The 24,022-nt window shown below is 42.2% G+C and overlaps 1 protein-coding gene across 1 annotated transcript in view; it reads left to right on the forward strand.

The window, feature by feature from the left end:
* GLI3 (GLI family zinc finger 3) overlaps nucleotides 1-24,022 on the forward strand; it is a 257,326-nt gene that overhangs the window by 124,044 nt on the left and 109,260 nt on the right. The window contains 1 exon segment of the mRNA XM_023751064.1: nucleotides 16,119-16,224. Coding sequence (XP_023606832.1) covers nucleotides 16,119-16,224 — 106 coding nt within the window.

Raw genomic sequence — 24,022 nt, forward strand, 5'->3', positions numbered from 1 at the left:
AAAATGTTTAGGGCAATCCTTGGCACTTGGTGAATACTCAATAAACGATAGCTCTTTATTATTTGAATGTATCTATGGCTGTAATTTTCATCCCCCTGCCCCCCAATAGTTGAACTGACACAGTGTATGGCTAATTTGGAATTCAGAGGACAAAGTTGGGTCTTTGCCATAGATTTTACCTAGAAGCAGAGGTATAGAGAACCTTTCATGGGCCTCATGATCAGTTGAGTGCAAGAAGAAACATGGGCAGAGCAGTTAGATTAGGTACAAAGCTGAAGATACTCAGGTAAAGTCGGTGACTTGTCAGTGTAAGAAACATCCTTTAGAGAAGTTTTATGAGTTTATTTGAGCCCAATTGACCACATATGCTAGGGGAGAGCAACAGCTCAAATGCTTCAGAGACTGGCAGTGTGAGCGAGGATCAAACTTTCCTCTACACTCAAGGTTTTCCCGGCTGGTCTAATAATCAAATAGACATGAGACAGATTAGCTAGAGAAAATAACTAAATTTAATGCATACATGTGCATGTCAGAGTCAGAGACCCTAAATGCAGAAGCGGTTCAGAGATAGAAAGAGGGACTGAGGTATTTAAGATTTTTCTGAGCTAGGGTTGAGGTAATGCACCCAGGGGGCGGGGGGCTTCAAAGGGTCATTGTAGGATGACAAGAAAAACCTTAAGTTTAATACCGTTAATAGAAGGTAATTTCAAAAGAGGTTTATCTCTGATAATAGCTTATTATTGGTAAAACCCCTAATCCAAGTTCTTCCTGGGAGTGAGGTTGGGGGGAGGCAGAAGTTCCTCTCCAGCTTGCAGCTAAAGTTCAAAGTAATCTGTACGCCACTGAGGCATAACTTGGGGGCGACTCATTCTGGACCTCCACAGCAGTTTTGTAGCTTATTTTATACGTTAGAATCAAAGGAGAAGACGGAAGGAAGGCACTTGAAAGCCCTTGGTGGTAGATTAACGAGGTGGGAGAAAGTACGGTGGAGAAATCTGTAGGATTGGAGAAAAGGCAAAATGGAGACACGCATACGTTATATTTACATTGATATTTAATAAGGAGCATTTCCAGCCCATGGAGATGGTCTGTGGGGAAAAGATAACAATGAGGGGTTCTGTGCTCTCGTGCTCTGGTGGTCTTGTGTTCTGGTGCTGGCCGGCGGTTGTGCCTTTGAGCAGTAGGAAAAGAAAATTACTCTGACATTTCCAAAGTGTGTGAACACTGGACAGAGCTCACTTGAGGTCAAGGTTGACCTTTGCTAAGGATACTATAGGCCCGGGAGGTGAGTATCCAGGATGACTTGCCCAGTTAGGAATTTGTGACCAGACCATCCTGTGTGGTTGCTTTTGGTCACTGAGCTTGTCAGGTTTATTGCATAGACAGACCTCTTTCTTGTTTTCACTATTGATGTTAATTTGGACATCAGTCTTGAGAAAGACGCACTTAGAATTGGCAATAATCCCTTAAATGTAAGCCCTTTAAATTTATGAATCGCCTTTACCTATGTCACTTGGCCCCTTGGTTTTATTGACCTTAAAAATGTTATATTATGATTATAGTCGTTATTGACATTTCTTTCTATGTAATCTGTAAAATACGGTTTAAAATGGGAAGCATTTCCGGCTGCCTGGATGATGGAGAGCAGATGATTGCTGTGGGAAGGGTGTACCCAGTAGGTATTGTCCTATCAGGACAGCAACATGCTAAATGTCTGGCCTTCTCCTGACTTCAGAAAAGGGGAAACTGATTGGGAAGGATGGGTTTTCTACGGTTTTGTGCTGGGAGCATTGTAAATTTTGTGCAAATACTACATACTCGCTGCAAGATGACCAGGAGGTCACCATCAATTTGATCTACTGCATGGTATCATTTATTAAACCTAGCTTTGTTTTATTCATTTTTATTAATATGTTTTTATTTATTTCAAGAGAGGAAGAGAGAGAGAGAGAGAGAGAGAGAGAGAGAATCAATGATGAGATCAACTGCCTCTTGCACACCCCCTACTGGGGATCGAGCCAAACTTGGGCATTTGCCCTGACCAGGATTCGAACCGTGGCCGCCTGATTCATGGGTCGGTGCTCAAACACTGAGCCATGCCGGCTGGACCCTATGCTTTGTTTTAAATACCCTGAGGTTCTCACATTATCACTCTTTAAGTCTTTATTAACACAAACAGCCAAGTGTTTGAAGTAGCTTTACTTTTTAGAAATGTGTCTAGACTTCATTCTCTGACAGTGGAAGCTCACTGAGAAAGTGCAGCATGGGGTTATCTCGGTAAGGGAATGTCTGTTATTACCAGGGTATGCACATCCATGTATTGAGGCCATAGTTTCTAGAGTTGTCGGTGGACCCAGGTGGGCCAGGTGGAGATATGGACTCCAGAAGTACACCATGTTTTCTGTCCTCAGGGGTCTGTGGGAGCAAAGGGACATCACAGAGTTTAGACATCTACCAAGTGTAGTTTATAAAGACGGGGTCCCATGCAGTTGGTCTAGAAACCAGGGTCACTTTGGGGAGAGGGAGAAGAAGATCCAGGTGATGATCACATTGAGATCAGGTAGAGTCTGGGCCTTTTTAGACAAGGTGAGTAGCTGCCGAGTGCTGGTGGAAAGTCTTGGGAAGAACCAGCCATGTGGTCACACTCTGATGCTTATCTGTCAAGGGTCACTGCAGAAATAGGATAGAAGCAGATGGGGCACAGGCCATCTCAGAGGCATAGGGGAGTGGATAGGAGAGCCTGGTCTTCCGGAAGCATGGCTGGAAGACTCAAGGTCCCTACTCAGTGGAAGTAGCCTCAGGATCATTGGCCTCTCTGGAAGAAGTGTCCCCAGCAGTGCCCAGATGAATAGGCTAGGGTTGATGATCCCCAAAGCCATCATTCCTTCCTTTCCTGAAGGAGAATGCTGGCAATTTGAATTTCTTTTGGATATTTCTGAGCAGTTTAGCTTGACTGAGTTGTAGGAAACGTGGATGGGTAGAGAGAATGAGTTGGCCTCTGTCCTCTGTGGGTGGAGAGGGTTGTTGTGCCAACAGCTTAAGGGCCCAGGGCGAGGTTCCCTGGCCTGCAGTACAGTTTAGACATCCAAGGGCATTACCAGGAGAACAGATGTTCTAAGGCACAGCAGATTAGAGATAATCTGAAAGTTATTCAGCATTCCAAAAGGAATTAGGCTCAGAATCAAGATAGGAAGTCAGATGAGATAGTGGCAAAGGGAAGGGTGGCCACTAAGAGAGGAATCACAGTGTGAACTTTTGAGGCGTGGAGCTTGGGGTAGTTCTGGACCAACATGTGGGCTGCTGTGGGCTTTTTATCTGCATAACAAGGAACATGTGGGGCAGCAGCAGGATGGAGGACAGGTGTGAGCAGCCTGGGGGCTGTGCATGGACAGGGGGGAGGGAGGTGGTCAAGTAAGTTGGAAGACACTGAATGTCAGGGGGCTGACAGGTGGCACAGCCAGATGGGCCCCACATTCCAGACGTGATATTATGACAAACTTAAACAGGTTTTAGTTATTTCCTTTGAGTTCTATCCTTTCTGGGTCCGTGCTCTCAGTGCAATAATTTGCTAAACTGAACTTTTTTGATGGACCCCAGAGGAAGTCTCAGGCAATGAGGGTTTCCCCACTTTGGTCATCTCACACATTAATGGTGGGGAGTTCATAGGTGCAAAGGCCACTCCTGGCCACTAAAGCACCATTCTTAGGCAGAATTCTATTTGCCTCAAATGATAACATTTGATACACGCTCACATAGCCAATGTCTTGGCGGGTGTGTACAACATGTGTGTCTAGTGGCTAATGCAGGATTGCAAAAAAAAAAAGGGAAGTCTAAGAGAAACGGGGAATGTTTAGGTACTTGCATTCTTCATGAGCCAAGAAATGTAAAGGACATTTCTGCCCCCCTTAAGCAGTGGTAGGTTCTCCCCTTTCTCTCTGATTTCCTTGCTCGTCCTTGTCAGGGAATCACTTTGTGCGCTTCATTATTTTACAGTCATAGTGAAAAGAGCACTTAAAATAAACTTTGCTTAAAAGCTTTGTATTTTCCTGCTTCATGATGCTCCGTAGACAGTGAGAATTCAGAGTTTAAAGGACAGGAAAGTGGAGCCTTTCAATGCTCCCAGTGTGTAATAAATGTGCTGGAATTTCAATGGATTCTAAAGGCGTCACAATAATAGCATTAAGAACAGGCCAGGGCCTTTGATGTTATTGACAAAAAAGGGGGAGTGGAGGCGAAGGGGCCCCTGTCATTTCTGTCATGAGCTTTTAAACTCTTGACCTTCAACCTTTGGTGTCAAAGAGCCTTTTCCATATGGGTGTTAGCAGCCTGCTTCAGCATCCTGAATTGACTGGAGCATCAACATTGCCTTGGTGGGAAAGGACAGTCATTGTCCTGGAAAAGGCCCAACGTGGGGAGCTTAATGCTGAGTGTCCACTTCTGTCTGCCCTGCCTTAGGGGTGGCAGGGTGGGCTGTGGTAGCTGAGGTGGTGACTTCGCATGCCTACCTGAAATGTCTTGTGGCCCAGCAGGAAGCAGGCAGCCTTGCAAGGCTAGAAAATGAACTTCAGAGCTACGGTTTAGCTCAGGCATCTGCCAGGAGTAGGCCCTTGCGTGCGCTGGAAACCTGCACAGGGACAATTCTGAGGAGAAGGTTGGGCCTCCCTTTTGTGTCCCTGGTCTTTTGCCTGTTGTTGGAGGCCCCTTAGGTATATGCAAGTCCTGCATTCCCTAGGAGCGAGGCTGGCCTGGTCCACTTTTGCCATTGCATGGCCCGTTTCCTTTCTTGTAATTCTTCCTCCTTCACCTTTCTTATGGTAAACATTGATTGAGTTCCTATAGGGTGTTCAGGGATAAGTGAGCCTCTTCTGCCTTCATACCCCAGGTAGTGTGGGAGGGAAGGGAGACAGTTCTGATCTGACCACGTGCCAGGCCAGGGGTTTGTCACCACATTGCCTGGCATGTTAGTGGAACATGATGAGAACTCGTTTTTCGTTTGTGTTATCTGCTTACAGCTCAGTGCATATGCTACCTGTCTTGTGATGGGATTATACCTTTCTAAACCCATTTTAAGTTGAAAATATTATAAGTTGAAATGCATTTAATACACTTAACCTCCCAAACCACCATAGCTTAGCCTAGCCATTTTCACTATTGCACCATCATAAAATTGGAAATCTTAAGTCGAACCATCATAAGTCAAGGTGAGCACCATCTGTATTGTGTAACAGGTATTTGTGTGAGGGAACGTGCCTAAGTAGGGACACAGGACCCCCAGAAAACTTAGTCTGGTGAGAGAGGAGATGGTGAGGACACAGTGTGGTTGCAAATAGAGTTCCACACGTTGTCCATGACGGGCCTCCATAACCCAAATGATGGAGAGGGGAGGAAGGAGCAAGTATTCCCCCAGGGCCTTAGGGAACCTTGGCTTATGGGGTGGCATTTTCTGAGGCTTGAAGACAGAGTTGCACTTGGGTATGAGGGGCTTTGTTTTTACTGAGGGGACAACCTAATAGATAACAATGAATGGCTGCCTAAGGGAGCACTGACTCTCTGACAGAGGTACCCCAGGTGCAGCCTGGTTGTTGGGGCCTTGAGTGCCATGATAAATTGTTGGGCTTGACAGGGGAGACTGTCCTGGGCCACTGCACATTTTGAGAGCAGGGAGGGACATGGCGAGTCTAGGTTTTAGGGATGTATGTCTAGAGAATATAGTTTAGGTAAGAAATGATAAAACGCCGGTACTCTGACAGCGGCATGGTAAGAAGCAGGGTGTCTAAGAGTGCTTGCTTGGAAGAGAGAAAGACACCAGCTTGCCACTCTCCCCACATTTCATTGGACAGGGCCCTTAATCAGTTCCCTTGTCCAGAACAATGGGCGTACTCTTAAATGCGCTTGCTCCCTAGCGTTGTAGGAAGAAATAAATTATCCCAGAAAGGTTTCAAGTATTCAGCATTAAAGTATTCAGTGAACGGTATAGTAGGCCCCCTTTAACTGAGGTTTTGCTTTCCACAGGTTTAGTTACCCATCGTTGTAAAATATTAAATGGAAAATCCCCCAAATAAACAATAGGTACATTTTAAATTGCACACTGTCCTGAGTAGCGTGATGAAATCTCGCGCCACTGGGCTCCATCTCGCTGGCAATGTAAGCCTCTCTTTGCCTGTGTGTCCATGCTTTCTGTATGCACGAAGCTGTAAGATAGTTTAAGAGAGAGAGACCACATTCGCATAACATTTTTCCAATGTTATAGTTGTCCTATTTTATTATTAGTTATCCTTGTTCATCTCTTACTGAACCTCATGTGTAAATTAAATGTTATTTGTATGTATGTATAGGAAAAAACACAATATACTGTGTGTAGGGTTTTGTATGATCTGTGGTTTCAGGCATTCACTGGGGGTCTTAGGATATACCCACTGAGGATAAAGGGGATACTGTAGTTATACTCATGATTGGTTTTTTAAAAAAAAATATTAATTACTACTAATGGGGAAAACCTTGGAAGACGTTTAATTGTTGATTGATTGACAGGAACTAGAAGTAGGGTAGATGGTGGAGATGGAAGGGGAGAGACTTAATAACCTACTCTCTAACAGTTTCTCACCACATTTTGAGTGGAATGAGTATGTGCCTTATTCATTTCTGATTGGCTACAAAAATACGCCAGCAAGCACACTTAATGATCCCTGCTGGTTTCCAGTGCCTTTGAAATATTTTCCAAGGACTTGAATGAGTGGCTCTCTGGTTCTCTGCTGAGGAACTCTGAAGACCAAAGTGAACTCCCCTGTTGCTCTGAGCCTCAGCCCCGTCTGTGTCCATCATGTGGCCTATGTGTGTGCTGCTGCTGCAGACGCAGAACTGAGATGGAGATGGGGCTCCGTTACTTACGCCTGGAATATGCCCCTTGGCGGGGATTGCATTAGGAGTGCCACCTGGTTTGTGCAACTTTGGGTAGATCATTTAGCTTTTCTGAGCAGATGATGGAATTTTCCCTTCTTAGTTCTCCGGATTGTTGTAATAGAGGACATAAAGAGAAATAAGTCTTAGGAGAATAATAATAAACCTTTGAAAATGATGATTTTTGGGTTGTCAAGAAGATCCCATGAGGTAATATACATGAGCAAAAGTAAAGCTTTGTATCCTTTTGCTTTCACATGGCACTATCTAATGCAAAATTTAAAAAAAAAATTGGAAACTCTTTGAATAGATTTATTTTGGATAGGATACAGTTTCTAGACCTCATCTTTGTTGATTAACGGTTAGTTTACTAACTAAGCCATGCAACTTCTGAGTCTAATGTGTGTCGAAGGCTTTTGTAGTTAAATGTGAGACACTTTTAAATCTGAACTATGCTTTTCCTGCTTTCATTGAATCAACATTAGGAATCCTAATGTGTAGTTTTGGAACTATGAATTTAGATTTTGAATTGTGATGTACAAAAATATGATTATAAATATAAGAATGTGTTACCAATAACCTATTTCCACCTTTTTAATTTCCAAGGTTACTTATTATCACAGAAAATACACCATTAGTATGTTTAAAAGTAATGGATTTATATAGCTCATGTGATTTCCCTTGGAGAGTTCTGCAGTTTAGGAATAATGGCTGTACACATCTTATTTCCTCTTTCCCTCTGTTGATTTTTTTCTTTGTTATCCTGGCAGGGAAGCCAGAAAGAACAAAGATGTCAAGGGTGCATATATTTGTGATCATAAGCAAGATAGATTCCACAGACGGTAGATGGAAGGATTTCATAGTCAGTCAGCAGGTAGATGTGGTCTATTTCTGCCACTGGGAACTCAATGGCTGTGATTTTTTCACTGAGAAACATGCAAAGACTTCTGATAAAAGAAGTTAGAAGGGACCAGAAAAGGGAGCCGTCAGTTGTTTGTTCACTATCCAGAACACATTTGAGGTGGTAAAGACAGAGATTTGTTTCGTCAATTCATTTGCAAGGGGCTGTTTGCCATTTTCTTGTGGGAGCACATATTTATGTTTGTTAAGGAGCATAAGTAGATGAACTGTGGTATGACAAAACTATTGTGCTGGGTTAGCATTTAGGTCTAAAATATTAATTAAATGAATTTAGTATGCCTACAGACTTGCACAGAAGAAATGACAGCAAGATGACTCTTTGAGTGGTGGGGAATGCCCACTGAGTCAGGAATGTCAGGCGTTTGCCAAAAGTAAAATTTATTGGGTTTTTAGAAATAGCATAGTTTTTGTTGGTAATTAACTTTCTATGTAACTTTGTATATGCGTTAAGTTATAAGGAAACTAAAATTTGCGAATGGTAATTGATTATTGCCATTATTTGCTAGATTCATAGTCGATTTCAACTATTATCATTCTTATCTTAGAATTTATTTAGGATATGTTTTGCTAAAATCACAGAATAAGCATCCCTTTTCTGAATAATTACTAATATGGATATTTCTATAAAGATATTCTTAAGTCACACAGAATGGCATATAAATTTTCTACACAATAGTGTTAGCACTGAAAAGCTACATATTGATAAGGAAAAATTGGTCAGTGGTTTTTCTGAAATGTGAAAGTTTCAGAAAATCATGGTTCTGTGGTGAGCGGGACAGGGTCTGTCCAACAGCTCTCTGTAAAGGGCCAGAGAGTCAATGTGTTTTGTTTTCTGTTGCAACTGGCCTACTCTGCTGGTGCAGTGCAGGAGCAGCCAGAGGCAGCCAGTGAACAAAAGACCACACGTGTGTTCCAATAAAAACTTACCTGCCAAAACAGACCTGTGCACAGTAGTTTGCGGATGTTCCCATAACATAGGCTCTTCAAGTTAAGGCTCTGCCATGGTATAAAATGACAAAACAATAGATTTTTTTAAAATGTTTTTTATTGATTTTTAGAGAGAGAGGAAGGGAAAAGGATAGAGAGATAGAAACATCTGTGTGAGAGAGAGGTCATCGATCGGCTGCCTCCTGGACACCCTCTACTGGGGATCGAGCCCGCAACCCTGGCATGTGCCCTGACCAAGAATCGAACCAGTGACCTCTTGGTTCTTGGGTCCATGCTCAAGTACTGAGCCACACTGGCCGGGCCAATAGATTTTTTAAAAACTGAATTTATTGGAGTGACATTGGTTCACAAAACCATACTGGTTTCAAGTGTACAACTTAATAAAACATCATCTGCATACCACATTGTACACCCATCGCCCCAAACAAAATCTCTTTCCACCCCACTATTCCCCTCCTTTGACCACCTCCTCCTAGTCTCTACCCCCCTTGCCCTCTGGCTCTCACCACATTGTGGTCTGTGTCTGTGTTATATATCATATATATATATATGTTTTTTGGCTAACCACCTCACCTTCCTTCATCCACCCCCCCAACCCTCTTCAATCTGATAGCTGTCCGTCTGTTTCATGTATTAACTAATGCATCTGTTTCTATTTTTTAATTTAAAAATATGTTTTTATTGATTTTAGAGAGAGAGGAAGGGAAGGGGAGAGAGAGAGAGAGAGAAAGAGAGAGAGAGAGAGAGAAACATGTATCAGCTGCCTCCTGCAAGGGACTGGGGATTGAGTCTGTAACGTGAGCCCTGACTGGGAATCAAACCAGTGACCTCTTGGTGCATGGGACGACGCTCAGCCAGGGCCTCTGTTTCTATTTTGTTCATTAGATTCTACTATGGTATTTGCCTTCCTCTGATTGGCTCGTTTCACTGAGCATAATAATCTGGTCCATCCATGCTGTTTTTATTTCTGTTAATCCTCACCCATGGATATTTTTTCCATAGTTTTTTTTCCCCAACTCTGTACAACATGCCTGTAAGGACGGTAGGAGAATTCCTGTTCCTCCATGAGGTGTTCCATGGGGTGATTCCACCAGGGTGCCCAGCAAGTCCATATAGCTGGTCCCTGGGAGGTGCCACTCCTCAGTGTCTGCTAGGAACCGACCAGGAGGGCCACAGACTGCCTTGTTGCTGTAGACACTCTGGGTCAGGCATTCCCGGGCTGTTGTCCTCAGAGGGGCTAGATCAGCTCTTTCCGGCTCAGTGCTATCCATAGGCATATTCCTGTCTGTAGACAGGATGTGTGAGGTAGGTAGGCAGTCTGAGTGTTGGAGTCAGTCCACATGGTGATAACTCCCTTAGGCCACTGAACCCTGGAAAAAGTCTTGCAGGTGCCAAGGTGATGACTAGAAATGCCCAAGGCCGGAAGAGGCCTGGGGTACCGCTCCACCCTCTCATTGGGGTGGTGATGGTCTCGCCCTTCTCTACCACTTGAGGCCTCTCATTTGATAGATTCTGGATAATTATTTTGGTTTTAGCGTAGTGAATGTTGACCACAAGGGGTTTTAATGTTTCTAGTGATGACAAGCAAGTAAGTGAATTTGTGAGCACTGGACATTATTACAGGCAGGGCTGACCCTGATGACAGGAAAAATAATCTCTAGGTCTGGTCTAGAATAAACTCCAAAGTCAGTGTATAGACAACTTCAGTATTTAAATAAGCCAGGAGGACTGGTGCACGCCAGGCCGTTTACTCTTGTGGCTTCTCCTGTGTTATTTCCTGTGCACTTGAAGGCCACTCAAGTATCATTTCGTGCATGACTCCTTCAGGGCACTTACTTAGCCGACTTTGATCTCTCTTTTTTAATCTACAATATTTGTATGTAAATTTCAAACCTTGAAAGACTGTCCCAGAGTGGCATCCAACAGATCTTATAGCCCGAGGAACTAAAACTATTTCTTGAGAGAAGGATGCAACTGAAGATAAATCTCCAAGCGTCTTCCTCTGGCTACAGGTTTTATGATCAACCCAGGCTGTTGTGAAGAGACCTAAAAATCAATGCCTCCGATTCCTAACGAGGTCCTTAATGCTCAGCGCGATGACAGGCAGCATGGAATCGAACACCGGCAACTGGACACAGCACAAATATTTTTACTATGCATTTCAATTTAAACAGGTATCAAGCCAATTACGAATTTATAGGGTTTAGACTATTCTGCTCAAGCCTCGGATCATAGGCGCTCTTCAAAACCTCAGGTTAGTACAGAGGAACTTGGTCCAATAGTCAAGCCTCTTGCAAGACGGTAATAAATCATCTTTGCAACCATAAGCATGTACAGTTGACTGGTTACCATTGCGCCACAGACCCACCCCCACCTGGTAGAATTTTAATTCCCTCAGTAAAATTGATTTCACCAGTTCTGCACATTATTCTCCCTGTCTTCCATTTAGCACGTTAGTTTGCTGACAGTAGAGTACACAGCACTTAGCAGCTGGTTTGTGGAACCATCAGTCAGGAAATTGTATGATAAATAGGAGGGAGCTAGGTTTAGTGGCACTTCCTTCTGCTTCAGCAGTTTTAACTGGAGTTTGGAAAAGTCATCATGTGGTGTTTTGTCAAGGGCCAGAACAGGCGATGGCTGCGGTGCCGTGACTTATTACACATACACTTGAGTTATGATGCGCCACAGCTGCGCTGCTCATGTGTAAATAATAAACCATGAGGTGGATAATTATGGTGGCTGCTGGCGACGTGGGCCTGTTCTTGTCATATGGGTTTTTTTGGACAGTTTCTTGGGCCCGTGATGGAGTGTGCGGCGGATCTTCCAGATAGAAACGACAAGCCAAGATGCAAGGGAAGCATTCGGGCCTGCGGATCAGGCTTTTTTCTGTCTCTCTTCTTTTCCTTAGGCTTATTGTTGTGTGATACGGAAGGATGTTCCCATTCTGTGTTTTACTTTTTGTTTATACTGTTAAGTTATGGTCAGGCATGTCTTCAATTGGATGAGGTGTTCCAGTGCATTTTTGCAGAAAGTGGCTGAAGAGGTGTCATTCCCACCGATAAATGACATAAAGTAAATTGTTTGAGTAGATTTTATCAGTCCGGGAGAAGTTGTTTTAAACTAAATCAAGAGGGAAATAAATAGAAACAGTAAAATTCTTAAACCTATAACCAGAGGTCTTTGGCCAAGTCAGATCATAACCATAACTTTTTGTTGTTGACTTAGCCTAATTCCAGAATGCAGAATTCATACATTTCCTTGGGACATAAGACTGTGCAAACAGTGCTGTAAGATGCATCACAGACTTCCAGTCAGAATTAACTTTTACACTCACAAAACACACTCGACAGTGAGAAATGACTGCAGTAATTGTTTCATGTTTTCCTCTCAGGTGTTTTTACAGTGCTTGACCATTTTCTCTTTTATCCCGAAAAAAGGAAAGAGGGTGGGACAGAGATGTTGAAGTAAAATCCCGTTCGAATAATTTCTCAAAATTAAAAGATGGAAATGCCTTTTAAATATCCATGATAGTATTATAAGATTTCCTTGGAGAAGAGAGTTTTATAATGCCCAGGTATACTCTCTTGATTTTATAGGAATAACAGGTTTGTCTTCACCCCTATGTACATAATACCTGTAACTTTATTATAAATACTCATATAATAGATAATGACTATAAGTTCCTGCATCTATGAAGTATATATTGAATATGGAACTAATTCACATTTTGAGCCCTAAATGTGGCTCTGGCTGGTTTGGTTCAGTGGATAGAGCGTCGGCCTCCAGACTGAAATGTCCCGGGTTCCATTCTGGTCAAGGGCACATGCCGGGGTTGCAGGCTCGATCCCCAGTAGGGGGCGTGCAGGAGGCAGCCAATCCATGATTCTCTCTCATCATTGATGTTTCTGTCTCTCTCTCCCTCTCCCTTCCTCTCTGAAATAAATACAATTATGTTTAAAAAACAAGAGGAAAATGTGGATTTGTGCTTTGTCATAATGCACAGTGCACCCACAGAGAGAAAGTCAGGTACAGTTAATACCCACTTATTTGGTGGAGAGAGTTTAATCAGGCAGAACACAGCCAAGAGCGAAGAGACAAGGAAGTAAAAATATCTTCCAACTCTTGACATAGTTGTCACAATTTACCTCAAAGCGGCCATATAAAATGGTGCAGGGGAGAAGCCTTTCGGAGGTGGGTTAGACCTCATGAGTGCTTCCTTTACGCACAGTTCTAGCAGGTTTACTTCCCTGATTTCCAAGAGCAGATGGCATGTGTTAAGTCTGAAGTCTGCTGGAGGCAAGCGTGTTCTCATCAGCGGCTGCTGAGAGGAAAGGAAGAGGAAGAAGAGCCGTCTCCTGGCCATCCACCTGACCCCAGACTGGAGTCGGATTCACTTGGGCCTGTTTCCAAATTTAAAATCGGGAAACATTCACTGAGTGTGGTGTGTCAGACTTTCCAACTAGTGGTAAAGATTGCTCCACTTCACATTACATTGTTTTCAGAAGGATGAGTGATTTTTATTGAAAACGGTTAAATAAAGTAGGGCATTCTGCTCTGAGTTATGTGGAGCACTGCCTGTGACAACCATGGTGGATAAACTTTTAAACTTGGCCGACCAACTATCCAGATTTCCCTTACAAAACACCCAACTCCAACACCTGTTAATAGTAAGTCCTCACTGGTGCACGTACAATATGATTGCTTTTTTTCGTACGCCCTCTATAAAATGCGTAACGTGTGGGAGACAGGATCGGGTGGTTAGCGTAGCCCTCGCCCGTTGAATCCCAGCATCGTCGCACATCCTAATGTCACAGCGACAATGATAGGACTGTACCAAGACGGTCCCTTTCCTTCCCCTGAACCGCCCCCCCACCGCTTTATCTGACAAGAAGCACAAAATACCGCGAGTAATTGACATTTTCAGTACAATGGTCTTTTTCCAGCCACAGAAGTTCCCTAGGTTCTAAATCTGGTGGAATCACAACTTTGAATTCTATCCATGCTATGTTAATAGTTTTTCACGCTTACTGTTTTTTTCTCATAACCATACTGTTAGATTTCCAAAGGAAGGGCAAAGTCCAACACAAGGGAAATAAGACATAATTTTATTTACTTATTTTTGTAAACTTTATCTTTCAGTGACAGTTTATATTTAGTATTATTTTTGTATTAGATTCAGGTGTATAACATAGTTATTAGATAATCACGTCCTTTACAAAGTGATCGCCCCAATATTTCAAGTACCCACCTGGCACCATACATAGTTATTACAATATTGTTGACTGTATTCCTTCTCTGTGCTGTACTTTCCATCCCTCTGAGTATCTTGTAACTACCAATTCGTAGTTCTTAATCCCTTTACCTTTTTCACCCAGTTCCCCAAACACTCTCCCCTCTGGGAACCATCAATCTGTTCTCTGCATTTATGAGTCTGTTTCTGTTTTATTTGTTGATTTCATATGGAGTTATTTTAATGTCATAAGAAAGAAGAAAAAAAAAAGAAATAAGCCAGACAGAGAGAGTCAGATCTCACATGATTTTACTTACATGTGGAATCTAAAGAACAAAATAAACAAAATAGAAAATACATAGTTTTAAAAAGTTTGTTAGGTTTACTAGTGTATTCTAAAAGATGCTTGTTGAAGATTTAGAAAAGAGAAACCTATGGGGAGGAAAATGAGAGCCACCTGAATTCCCACACAGGCACTCACAATAGCCCTCCACTGGAGCTCCTGATGGTGGGGGGGTGGGGGGGAGGTGAGGTACTGGTTACACCCTTTTCTGTGTTTGGCACAGCACCGGCACCCAACACACACACTCCGCCCTCAGGGTTCCGTGTTGCTTCTTGCAGCCATCATTTGGAATTGCCTGTACCACCTGCTACCCTCAGGTCTAGGCAGATCTTCAGACTTGTAGAAATAGCTCAAAGCCCTTTGGAGTCACGTTGATGTACACATCAACTCCTGGGAGTGTTGCCAGTTCACGGGCAACAGCAGCACGATGGCTGTGTGCAGGCCCCGCTGCGTGTGGAAGGCGCTATTGAAGAACAAGTTGGGCTTGTTCGCTGTAACATCAGGCTTATATAAAGCCCAGGAGGCACACCCCCAGGTTTTGAAGTTCTTTATTTTGCTTCTTGAAACTTGGTAAAAACTGGAGTGTCAGTTACAAAAGATCCCCCATGGTTCTAATGATAAAATGTAGCAAAACTCCAGTTTTTGCAGTGAACCACTATTTAGGGGGGGAAAATACTTCCAGATTTGTCAGACAATTAGCATAAATTACTACAAGGGGAGTAGAGGAACTATTGTGAAGTGTGCACACAGGAGCTCAGGAAACGGTGAGCCCCAGCCTGAGCAGAACAAGATGGGAGGCTGGTCTGGAGCCAAGGTGAATGTTAGGGCTGAAAGGTAGGAAGCCCTCAGTTTGCCCCAAACCACCCATTGTAAGTCTGAGGGGTCCGCTCCTCTCCTGCAGCAAGGCCAGCTAGCGTTTCTGCCACCAACCTATGGATTTGCTGCCCCAGTGTCAGGACTGTGGAGGTATAACCCAGGCCAAGAAAGGGAGCATGCATTTAAATGACCAAAATGTGTGTTTCTTGTGTGTAGTGTGAGTATGGTATGTGGTGATGGTGTGGGGTGTGTGTGTGGGTATGTGTTGTGTATGTGGTGTATCTGTGGTGTGTGTGGAAGTGGGATGTATGTGGGAGATGTATTGTGTCGGGTGTATATGTGTGAAATGTGGGGATATGTGTTGTGTATGTGGTGCATTGTATGTGTATATGAGATGTGTCTGTGTGGTATGCATGGTGTACGTGTGGTATGTGCAGTTTGTGTGGGGGTGTGGGGGTATGTTGTGTATGATATATGTATGTGGGGTGTTGTGTGTATGCCATGGATTTCAGCAGGGATTTTAGAATAGACTCCTTCCCTTAAAAAGCACCATGGGTATAGGAGAAATGAAACTAATATTTATATTTCATTTTGGTCTAAAATTCACTTGACAGTGTAATTTAAAATAACTAAGTGTCTCGTAATCTGTTTCCTTTGACTTTGTGACCCAGTCTTCCCGTCCTGGCCAGCCTTTCCCCCAGGGTAGGCTTGGGTGCTTTTCTTTCTTGCTTCCCTCTGTAGGCTTTGGTTGCATTCATAGGCTCTGCTTTCTCAGGTGCAGGTGGTAGGGCCTTGGTCCTACTTCTGCATTATGGAGCCTCATAATGAACTTGAAAGAGTTCTCCCACAAATTCTTAAAGGAGGCTCAGCATACGTCATGAAGACAGTACCGCAGCGTTGCTTCACGGGTTGGAATCCTGTTCCAAAGTGTTCTTTTCATATAGGTCGGACTTTCTTTTTCAGACCCTCCTCACCTGTTTCCTGCCTTCCACCCTCCTGTGCCAATCGATGCCAGACATCACGAGGGGCGTTACCATTATGACCCGTCTCCGATTCCTCCACTGCATGTGTAAGTATGAAAACCGTACCCAGTAATGAAACAGAACAAAATACCAGCTTCTGCTATCTCCGGACCTTTTGTTTTCAGCATGGCTATTGGGCGTTAAGGATGTGATAGAAGAATAAGGTTTACTTTTGAAATATAGCAAGCCTATCTATTCCTGGGCCCACTGAAACAAATCCCAATGCTTCCTGAAAAACGCCCGTCATACTACATACAGTAGGTCCTCGGGTTACATCATCGGAGATCCGTTCCTACGGCGCCACGTAATGCAATTTTCGCCGTAAGTCGGAACCCACCTAGATAAGCACTTACGTCACTCACATGGAGCACATACACAGCAGGAATGAAATGAAACAGTAAAAAAAATTTAAAAGAAAGATAACCATTCCTGACCTTTACTTGTGGTAAATAAATAATAAAAAACATTAAGCACATATGTACATACGTCGAAATGATGGAACTTTTTTTTTATAAATAAATGGGAGATGGCGACGTAACCACGAAACGACATAGGTCGAGTCTGATGTAACCCGAGGACTGTCTGTACTAGGTAATTCCTATCTCGTTTGGTGATGTGTGTTCTGTTGGCTGTAAATACTAAATTAAAAAGTAGAGGCCTAATGGAAGGATACCACACAGAATATGTATTTGGTTGAGAATGCCTTTGAAGTTTTTCATGCTAAACTTTCTGTGATGTGAAAGTCTTGTCCCAGGGATCACAAGAATCGTAATGAAATTTCTATGGTAAATTTCATAGCCCTGTGGTGTGTACACCAATAGTCACTTGATTGATGGGAATGTCACCCAAACAAAATGGCAAATGTGATTGAGCACATGGTTTACACAAAGATAAAAGGAAAGAATGGTGGTGATAACATACCTTAGGAAAGGAAGAAGAGCATCGTGTGGAAATAAATATTATCTTACTCAGTTTGGGGGAAAAGAAATAGTAGACGTACAAACTAAAATGTATGTGCATATGTGTGTGTGTTTGTATTTGTGTATGTATGTGTTTTTAGTACTGTCCGGATAACTAGAACCACGTTCTAGGAAGGGCTGCCCTTTACAAATGGATACACACACACACACACACACACACACACACATTTAGTTGTACGTAATCACCCTTCATTCTGAGACAGTAAAGTTAGAAAAGCACAAATAATACTTTGAAGAGTAATGCTGGTTATTTAGATGGTGGATTGCATCTCCCTGGCTATTAGTTACAGCTGTGTAATTACATATATGCCAAAGAAAAATGAAGTTGTTTTAAAACAAGTCCTCCTCTGTGAACAGAATTAATTGATATTAACAACCCTAACTATGTGCCCAAGTACACATATAATATTTTACCAACCGCTTTTTGGACCCGTCCTCCATTGCTAAATTGTAATTTCAGAGCAGCTTTGCCTGGAGGTAAGTAATAAATCTGTGTTGCAGACTTCTATAAGCATTATAGGAGAAGTGAGTATTTATAGGGAGAAAACACAGAAACTTGTGACTTTTTTCTCACTTTTCACGGGACATAAGAATTTCCAGGGTTCTGAAGCTTGCTAGAAATACACTCAAATAAAACCAAGAAGCCAATTTAAAATGCCCTATACAAAGGGGAGGAAATTCCAAATTCAGGCTTAAACCTGCAGTGTAATTCACCCGTTACACAGAGGTTTTGCATGGCTGGTTCTCCCAGACTCTACAGTCTCTGCAGTGATGTAGTAATTTAAATCAGATTTTCTGTGGAAGTTCAGAGTTTTTTTCACTCTTTCAAAATCATGTTATAGAAAAATTTCAAAACACGAGTCTATGTGATTGAATGAACTGGTTCCTCTCGGTTTATTATAGCTTGCCTTGTAATTAAATCCAAATAGGAATTTATCAATACAACCCCAGGTATTGGTTCTTTGGCAGAATCTAACAATAGCAAGCCCTCCTGTAGTCCACACTATGTGCCCTAGGCCCTGATGGCCATGCCTACAGTGTTAGCTCGCTAGTGATAAAAACACCACAAGATAATTGAGGGTGAGTTTGGAGAATCCTGGGGGAAGGGCTTGCATTTCAGATATGACGGGTGAACTGGGATTTCTACAGATTTTAGTACTTCCTTCTTTTCCAGCCAAGCTTTAGGATACTTTAGCAGCAGTTGACTAAATTGTCCTCCAAAGATTCATAATGTAAGGCTGATAAATAACACTGAGCCTCAAAGGAGAAGTTCTGGAAGGTTCCGAGAGGAAATGTCATCACTGTGAGTGAAGAGCGTGGGGGGAGCCTGGGTCTCTGGCCTCCTAGCAGGGTCCTGGGTGGAGACACTGAGTTTATGAAGTAGGCGCTGGGAAGCTAGTGCAAATCACACCTCTGTGCCTCTATAATACGACAGTGTCTCTGCTTTGCCCTCAGTGACCTTCTGGCTCTGCATGGCGAGGGCCTGCGTAAACTCCCTGCTCCTCACAGCACCCTGTGTGTGCCTTTATCTTGCCTGATCAGTTACTGTTTAGTGGTCACTGTTCCTGTTAGTTTGGTGGGCAGTGCCCTGCACTCCCTCCGCCAGGTACTTTGTAAAAGGTGCCCAGGAGACACCCATGCTGTCCATTCAGGGAAACAGCGGACTAGCCGTCACAGAGCTTGAATCCAATTCCTGAAGTCCAAAATGCGTGCTATAGAATTACATTATAGAAAACGAGACCGAGTGAGCTTGCTGTAAGCTGTTAGAATATATACTTGTAATTATAAGAAGACAAAATCTGCGGGCATTCTCACTATTTTGTACACATAGTTGTTCTTCTGGTGCCAACTTTAAAAATGTCAATGATAAGTCTTGAAAACAGGATTTGTGTTGCTGATGGAAATGCGCGCAGACCTCTGTTAGAAGGGATGGCAGGCACTGCAATAATTATGCTATCATATGTTATCATTAAAGATTCTATTGAAAGAGGTTTATAAATTGCTCTTATTTTTAGATAAACCACCCTATATTAAGGCATCAGCGATACTGTGCAGAATTAAATTAAAATCTCATAAAGTGAAATATGTTCTGTATTAGCTGTTTGACACTTAATTTGCCTCTGAATGAGTCGAGGAAATCACAAATTAACCTGCCTTTGTTTTTTCAACCATGGCTTATTAGGTGTTAGAACAACTGCAGTTACAGCCTAATAATGGCCATCAAGCCTTATAAATATGTGCAGAAATATGTCAGTTTGTGTTAAAGAACCCAGTGTGTTAAATGGAATGTCTTTAGGTTACTCTACATACTCTCAATGTTATTTCACCATTTATGGTGAGGCAGTGTGGATAAGCATATAGAATCTTATTTTTTTTTTCAAATACAGTACTGACAGTAACATTAGAATTTATTGGTATTTTCTTTCTCAACTAAAATCATGAATTTAGACTAAGAACTTATAAGTAGGACATGGAGTATTATCTTTCCCTGAGTTGTCACATAAAGGTTGTCACATAAAATGTACAATTCCTGCATTATATGTATTTAATTCAAGTGGTTTGAAAATTAGGATACATTGGATATCAAGAACTTTCTCCCTTTTTTTTGGAAAATTCTCCACTGATTTCACTAGGACTTATGCTCTCTCTAATTATTTGCTTTGACCACAGATTTGATGCTTTATTAAGCCATATAGAAAAAAATACCAGTGTTTTAGAAAAAATCTTAATGAATACATTTTATTATATTGCTGAGATTATTTGGAGCATAGACAGAAAACAAATCAAATTCACATAGTCAAGGCAGTAACTTTGTGTGAATATTTACTTCTTTGCCTGCTCTGTATACCATATTTTGTTTTGTTTATACCAGGGCTTTTCCTTGCATAATTCCAGGAGGCAGTATTGTATCCTATGGGAATGGGTGAGGCTGTAGGCTAAAAATTACTATTTTTAAAAAAAAATCATTTGGAAATTTAGGCAGTTGGAATATTACATCCCCTCCCCCAGAATACAGATATATTTTTAAATGACTGCTTTCACACTAATAAAGAAAGTGTTCTTTCTTTTGCATTTTGAGTGTGTGTTTTTTAAAATGTTATGTTAGTACTCATGTAAGCATGCTTCTTTTAACGCATTTGTAGAAACACCAAAATAAAGTTTTAAATTTGACATTCATTTGGAATTTTTCCTTGGGTGGGGGGGGGGGAATATTTTATATACAACCTTTTTGACCTAAACTTAGTTATGGACCAATCTGAATTGAATTTCAGACCGTCCATTTTCTTCATCTGAGCTCTGCAATTCATTTTCCAAAGCAGATGCCTTAGTTATTAATCCATGACAGTAATTCAAGCCTCACAGATCTCACCAGTTGAGCTGAGAGCTGCCCTCGTCTCCGGCTGTGGATGTGAAGAGCACTGCACCCCAAGTTGCATCCAACGCCAGCACTCACAGGCGGCTGTCGCGTGTCACCATCCACTCTACTCATTCATTTTAGAAAACCAGCCTCGTCGTTTCTCTCTTGGAGGAATGATCACTCATATTCTGTTCTACTTGGCGGCTCCTTTTTCTCTTAGGGGAGTCAGTGTGGCTCTTTCCAAGGCTGCCTGGCTCACTGAAATTATTCCACCTAAGTAAGAAGAGCTGTTCTTCCTACTAAAAGCGGTTCACTTCCTGGCGCCTGGGGAGAGGGCTCAGTACACGGTAGATCATTAATATTAGCAGTGAAGTAGAGCACATTGGAACTGGTAAGGCTTCTCCCCCATGATTATGGCTGCCTTTTAGAAATGAGAGCAGGGAGATGAGTGGCAATTTTGGAGTATGAATAAATACATTTTTTTTTTCAGAGAGAAAAAGCTCTAAGAAAGGATGTATCATTATGGTAAAAGCTTAGAGAGAGAAAGGGTAAGTAGATAGCCAGGGCTGCTACTCGGTCCCCACCCCCTCTTTTTTCCCTCCCTCCCTCCCTGAATTCAGCATCTTGCGTGTACTAGGTACTGTGGTTTTGGGACCTCATATAATATATATTAAAAAATAGCCTTCAATCTAGGCCCTTACTTAAAACTTCATGATGGTCCCATAATGCATAATGGTGATTTCATTCTTTCCATTCCCAGGAAAGCCTCCAGTAACATGCAGAGGTGAGCAAAACCTTTTATGTGTATTTGGGGGCATAACTAGTTTAACATATTTTAATAATGCAACTTAAAATTAACAAAGGGAGTTTCTTTTTTTCCCCTCCAGTGTTTGTGCTCTACCATAAACATTATTGAAGCTGGTATAGTGTAATGACATATCAGATTACATCAAATACTGTAACCTAACACTGTGTAAACCCCCTCAAAAAAAGAAAAGAATGAACTAGATTATAATTATATCTCTTGAGGGCAAAGACAAGATTTATTTCTTTGCATTTACTAGGCCAAGTCCATGTCTATACATAGTAGTTCCTAAATAAATATTGTTTTCAGTGATGATAACGGGCTTTTGTTTCTTAGGCTACTGCAGGATGACTGTCATCATCTGTTTTGTTGCTTACTTTGGTTAGAATGCATCCTCTCGTGCCAACAAAGTTAGCACACTTAATACTCAAAATCAAAAGCTTGATTACTACTTAAAATAATATTAAAGGTCAGATACAATCCACTGGCAAATATTAAGTCAGTTCCTGGATGTAAAGGAGGGTACTATTTAATGTACATTTATTGCTGCTCTCCATGCCCTTCACATGGGAATAAAATAGGTGAAAATAGCAATCTCAAATGGATAACTTAAGAAGAATAGCAAAATTTCAAAGATAAGGGAAAATAAAAATGAACAGACAATTCACACGAAAAAAGAAGTAATAATGACCCTAACTGTAATGTGATGTTTTTGAGTACTTAACCATCGTCTAGGCACAGTTTTAGAGACTTTACATAATTATGTAGTAGTTTCAGCAACCCTGTGATGGAGTCGTTATTACTAACCTCATTTTAAAGACATGGAGATCCTGATGCAGAGAGGTTACATAGCTTAGGAGCAGAGCGAGCGTTATTTTAACCCATCAGGTGCTCTACTTCTTGCTCTTGGCTTTCAAGTTCTGCTCGTGAAAATGAACATTGCAGACTTGGCTGCTCTGGCTTCTACTTCCTGGGTGAGCACAAAGGATCCTAACAACACACTATAGGACGTTTTCTGTGTTAGTGGCTGTCACTATCTTCTGCAAATTTCTAAGGTGTGTATGGGTATGGCAGTGTGGAGAAGAGCTGTAAAAAGCCTTTTGAACGAATAAGCCTTCCTGTAGCCAAGCAATCCGGCATACAGCAATGTTTGCTGCCGTAGAATTTGTGACACCAAATAACTGGACAATTTACGTAACCAGTTGTTACAGGGAATGGTTTGATAAGTTGTGATTCGTCGACTTGGTAGAATATTGAGCAATACTTAATCACATTTGAGAGGACCATGTTAAAACATGGCTGAGTAGAGATCGGTGATGATAGCCGTTTATTCTGTAGATTGCAAGCCGTGTTGGACTAGATCACAGCACGCAGCTGCCTGGAACCTTCTTCCCTCAGATCCCCATGGCTCGCTCCCTCACTTAATACATTTCCCTACACACACGTCTCCTTACCTGAGAGGTCTTCTATGAAGAACCGTCTAACGAACACGGGTTGGCAAACTATGGCCTATGCACCCAATCCCCCCCATGGCCTGTTTTTGTTAGTGAAATTTTATTGGAACACAGTGATTGCCACTTACTCACTACTGTCCTCGCAGCCTTAGCAGTCAAGGGCAGAGTAGCTGACACACAGAGAATATGGCCCCCAATGCCTAAAATGTTTGCCATCCCCTGATCTAAGGTAATACCCCCTTTCCAGCCTGCTCTTTTGCCCTTACTCTGCTTTATTTTTCTTATAAGCAATCGCCTTTTTATTTTTATTATACTTGCTACTTTTAAGCTCTCTTTCTATTATTCCCCAGCATTTTCATTGCATATTATATCAGCTCGAAAAAAAGAACATGTCTTATTTTGGTTATTGCTTCTCGTGATAAACTGAAAAAGTGTAAATCCCGCTTGCTTTTAAAGAACTACCTTAGATGGTTTGCATCCCTAGTTTGCCATGCAAGTATGCAAATGTGGGCAAGTTACAATTTCTAAACTTTAAAAAAATACATTTTATTGATTTTTTTTTTTTACAGAGAGGAAGGGAGAGGGATAGAGAGTCAGATACATCGATGAGAGAGAAACATCGATCAGCTGCCTCCTGCACACCCCCCACTGAGGGTATGCCCACAACCAAGGCAAATGCCCTTGACCGGAATCAAACCCGAGACCCTTGAGTCCGCAGGCCAACGCTCCATCCACTGAGCCAAACCGGTTACAGCAAATTTCTAAACTTTATACATTGTAGTGAACTGGCCACATCGATCCAGATCAAGCTATACACACTTTATTTTGCAATAAGAAACATGCAGTAAATCGGACTCCAACGACATCATGCTTATTTCTGTTTTGCAATATTCCTAATGACTGAAATATTGGATTTGGTCGCCGGTGGCAGATAAAGCAGGCCCTAATTACAGCGCACACTCAGAGCCTGAGCGCCAGTTTCTTGGCTAAAATTTCAGTGTTCTTTGTGCAGCGCTCAGAGTCGGTCGGGAGCAGATAGTGACTGAAGGTATTCAGGGGCACTGAACCGGAAGCCGCGGGCTCTATAGAGCCTGCTGTCAAACCTGTTGCGGGTGCCTGCGGGGTACTGGCCTGTAACAGACTTTTTTCTGTGAGCACAATGCTTCCACTCATGGTAAGCCTGGCTTCAGAGAAAACAGAAATTTACTGCCATCATCTTTATTTATTTTTCAAAATATGTGTTTGAAA

This window comes from Myotis lucifugus, unplaced genomic scaffold, assembly GCF_000147115.1.
Source record: "Myotis lucifugus unplaced genomic scaffold, Myoluc2.0 scaffold_18, whole genome shotgun sequence".
NCBI classification, from domain to species: domain Eukaryota; kingdom Metazoa; phylum Chordata; class Mammalia; order Chiroptera; family Vespertilionidae; genus Myotis; species Myotis lucifugus.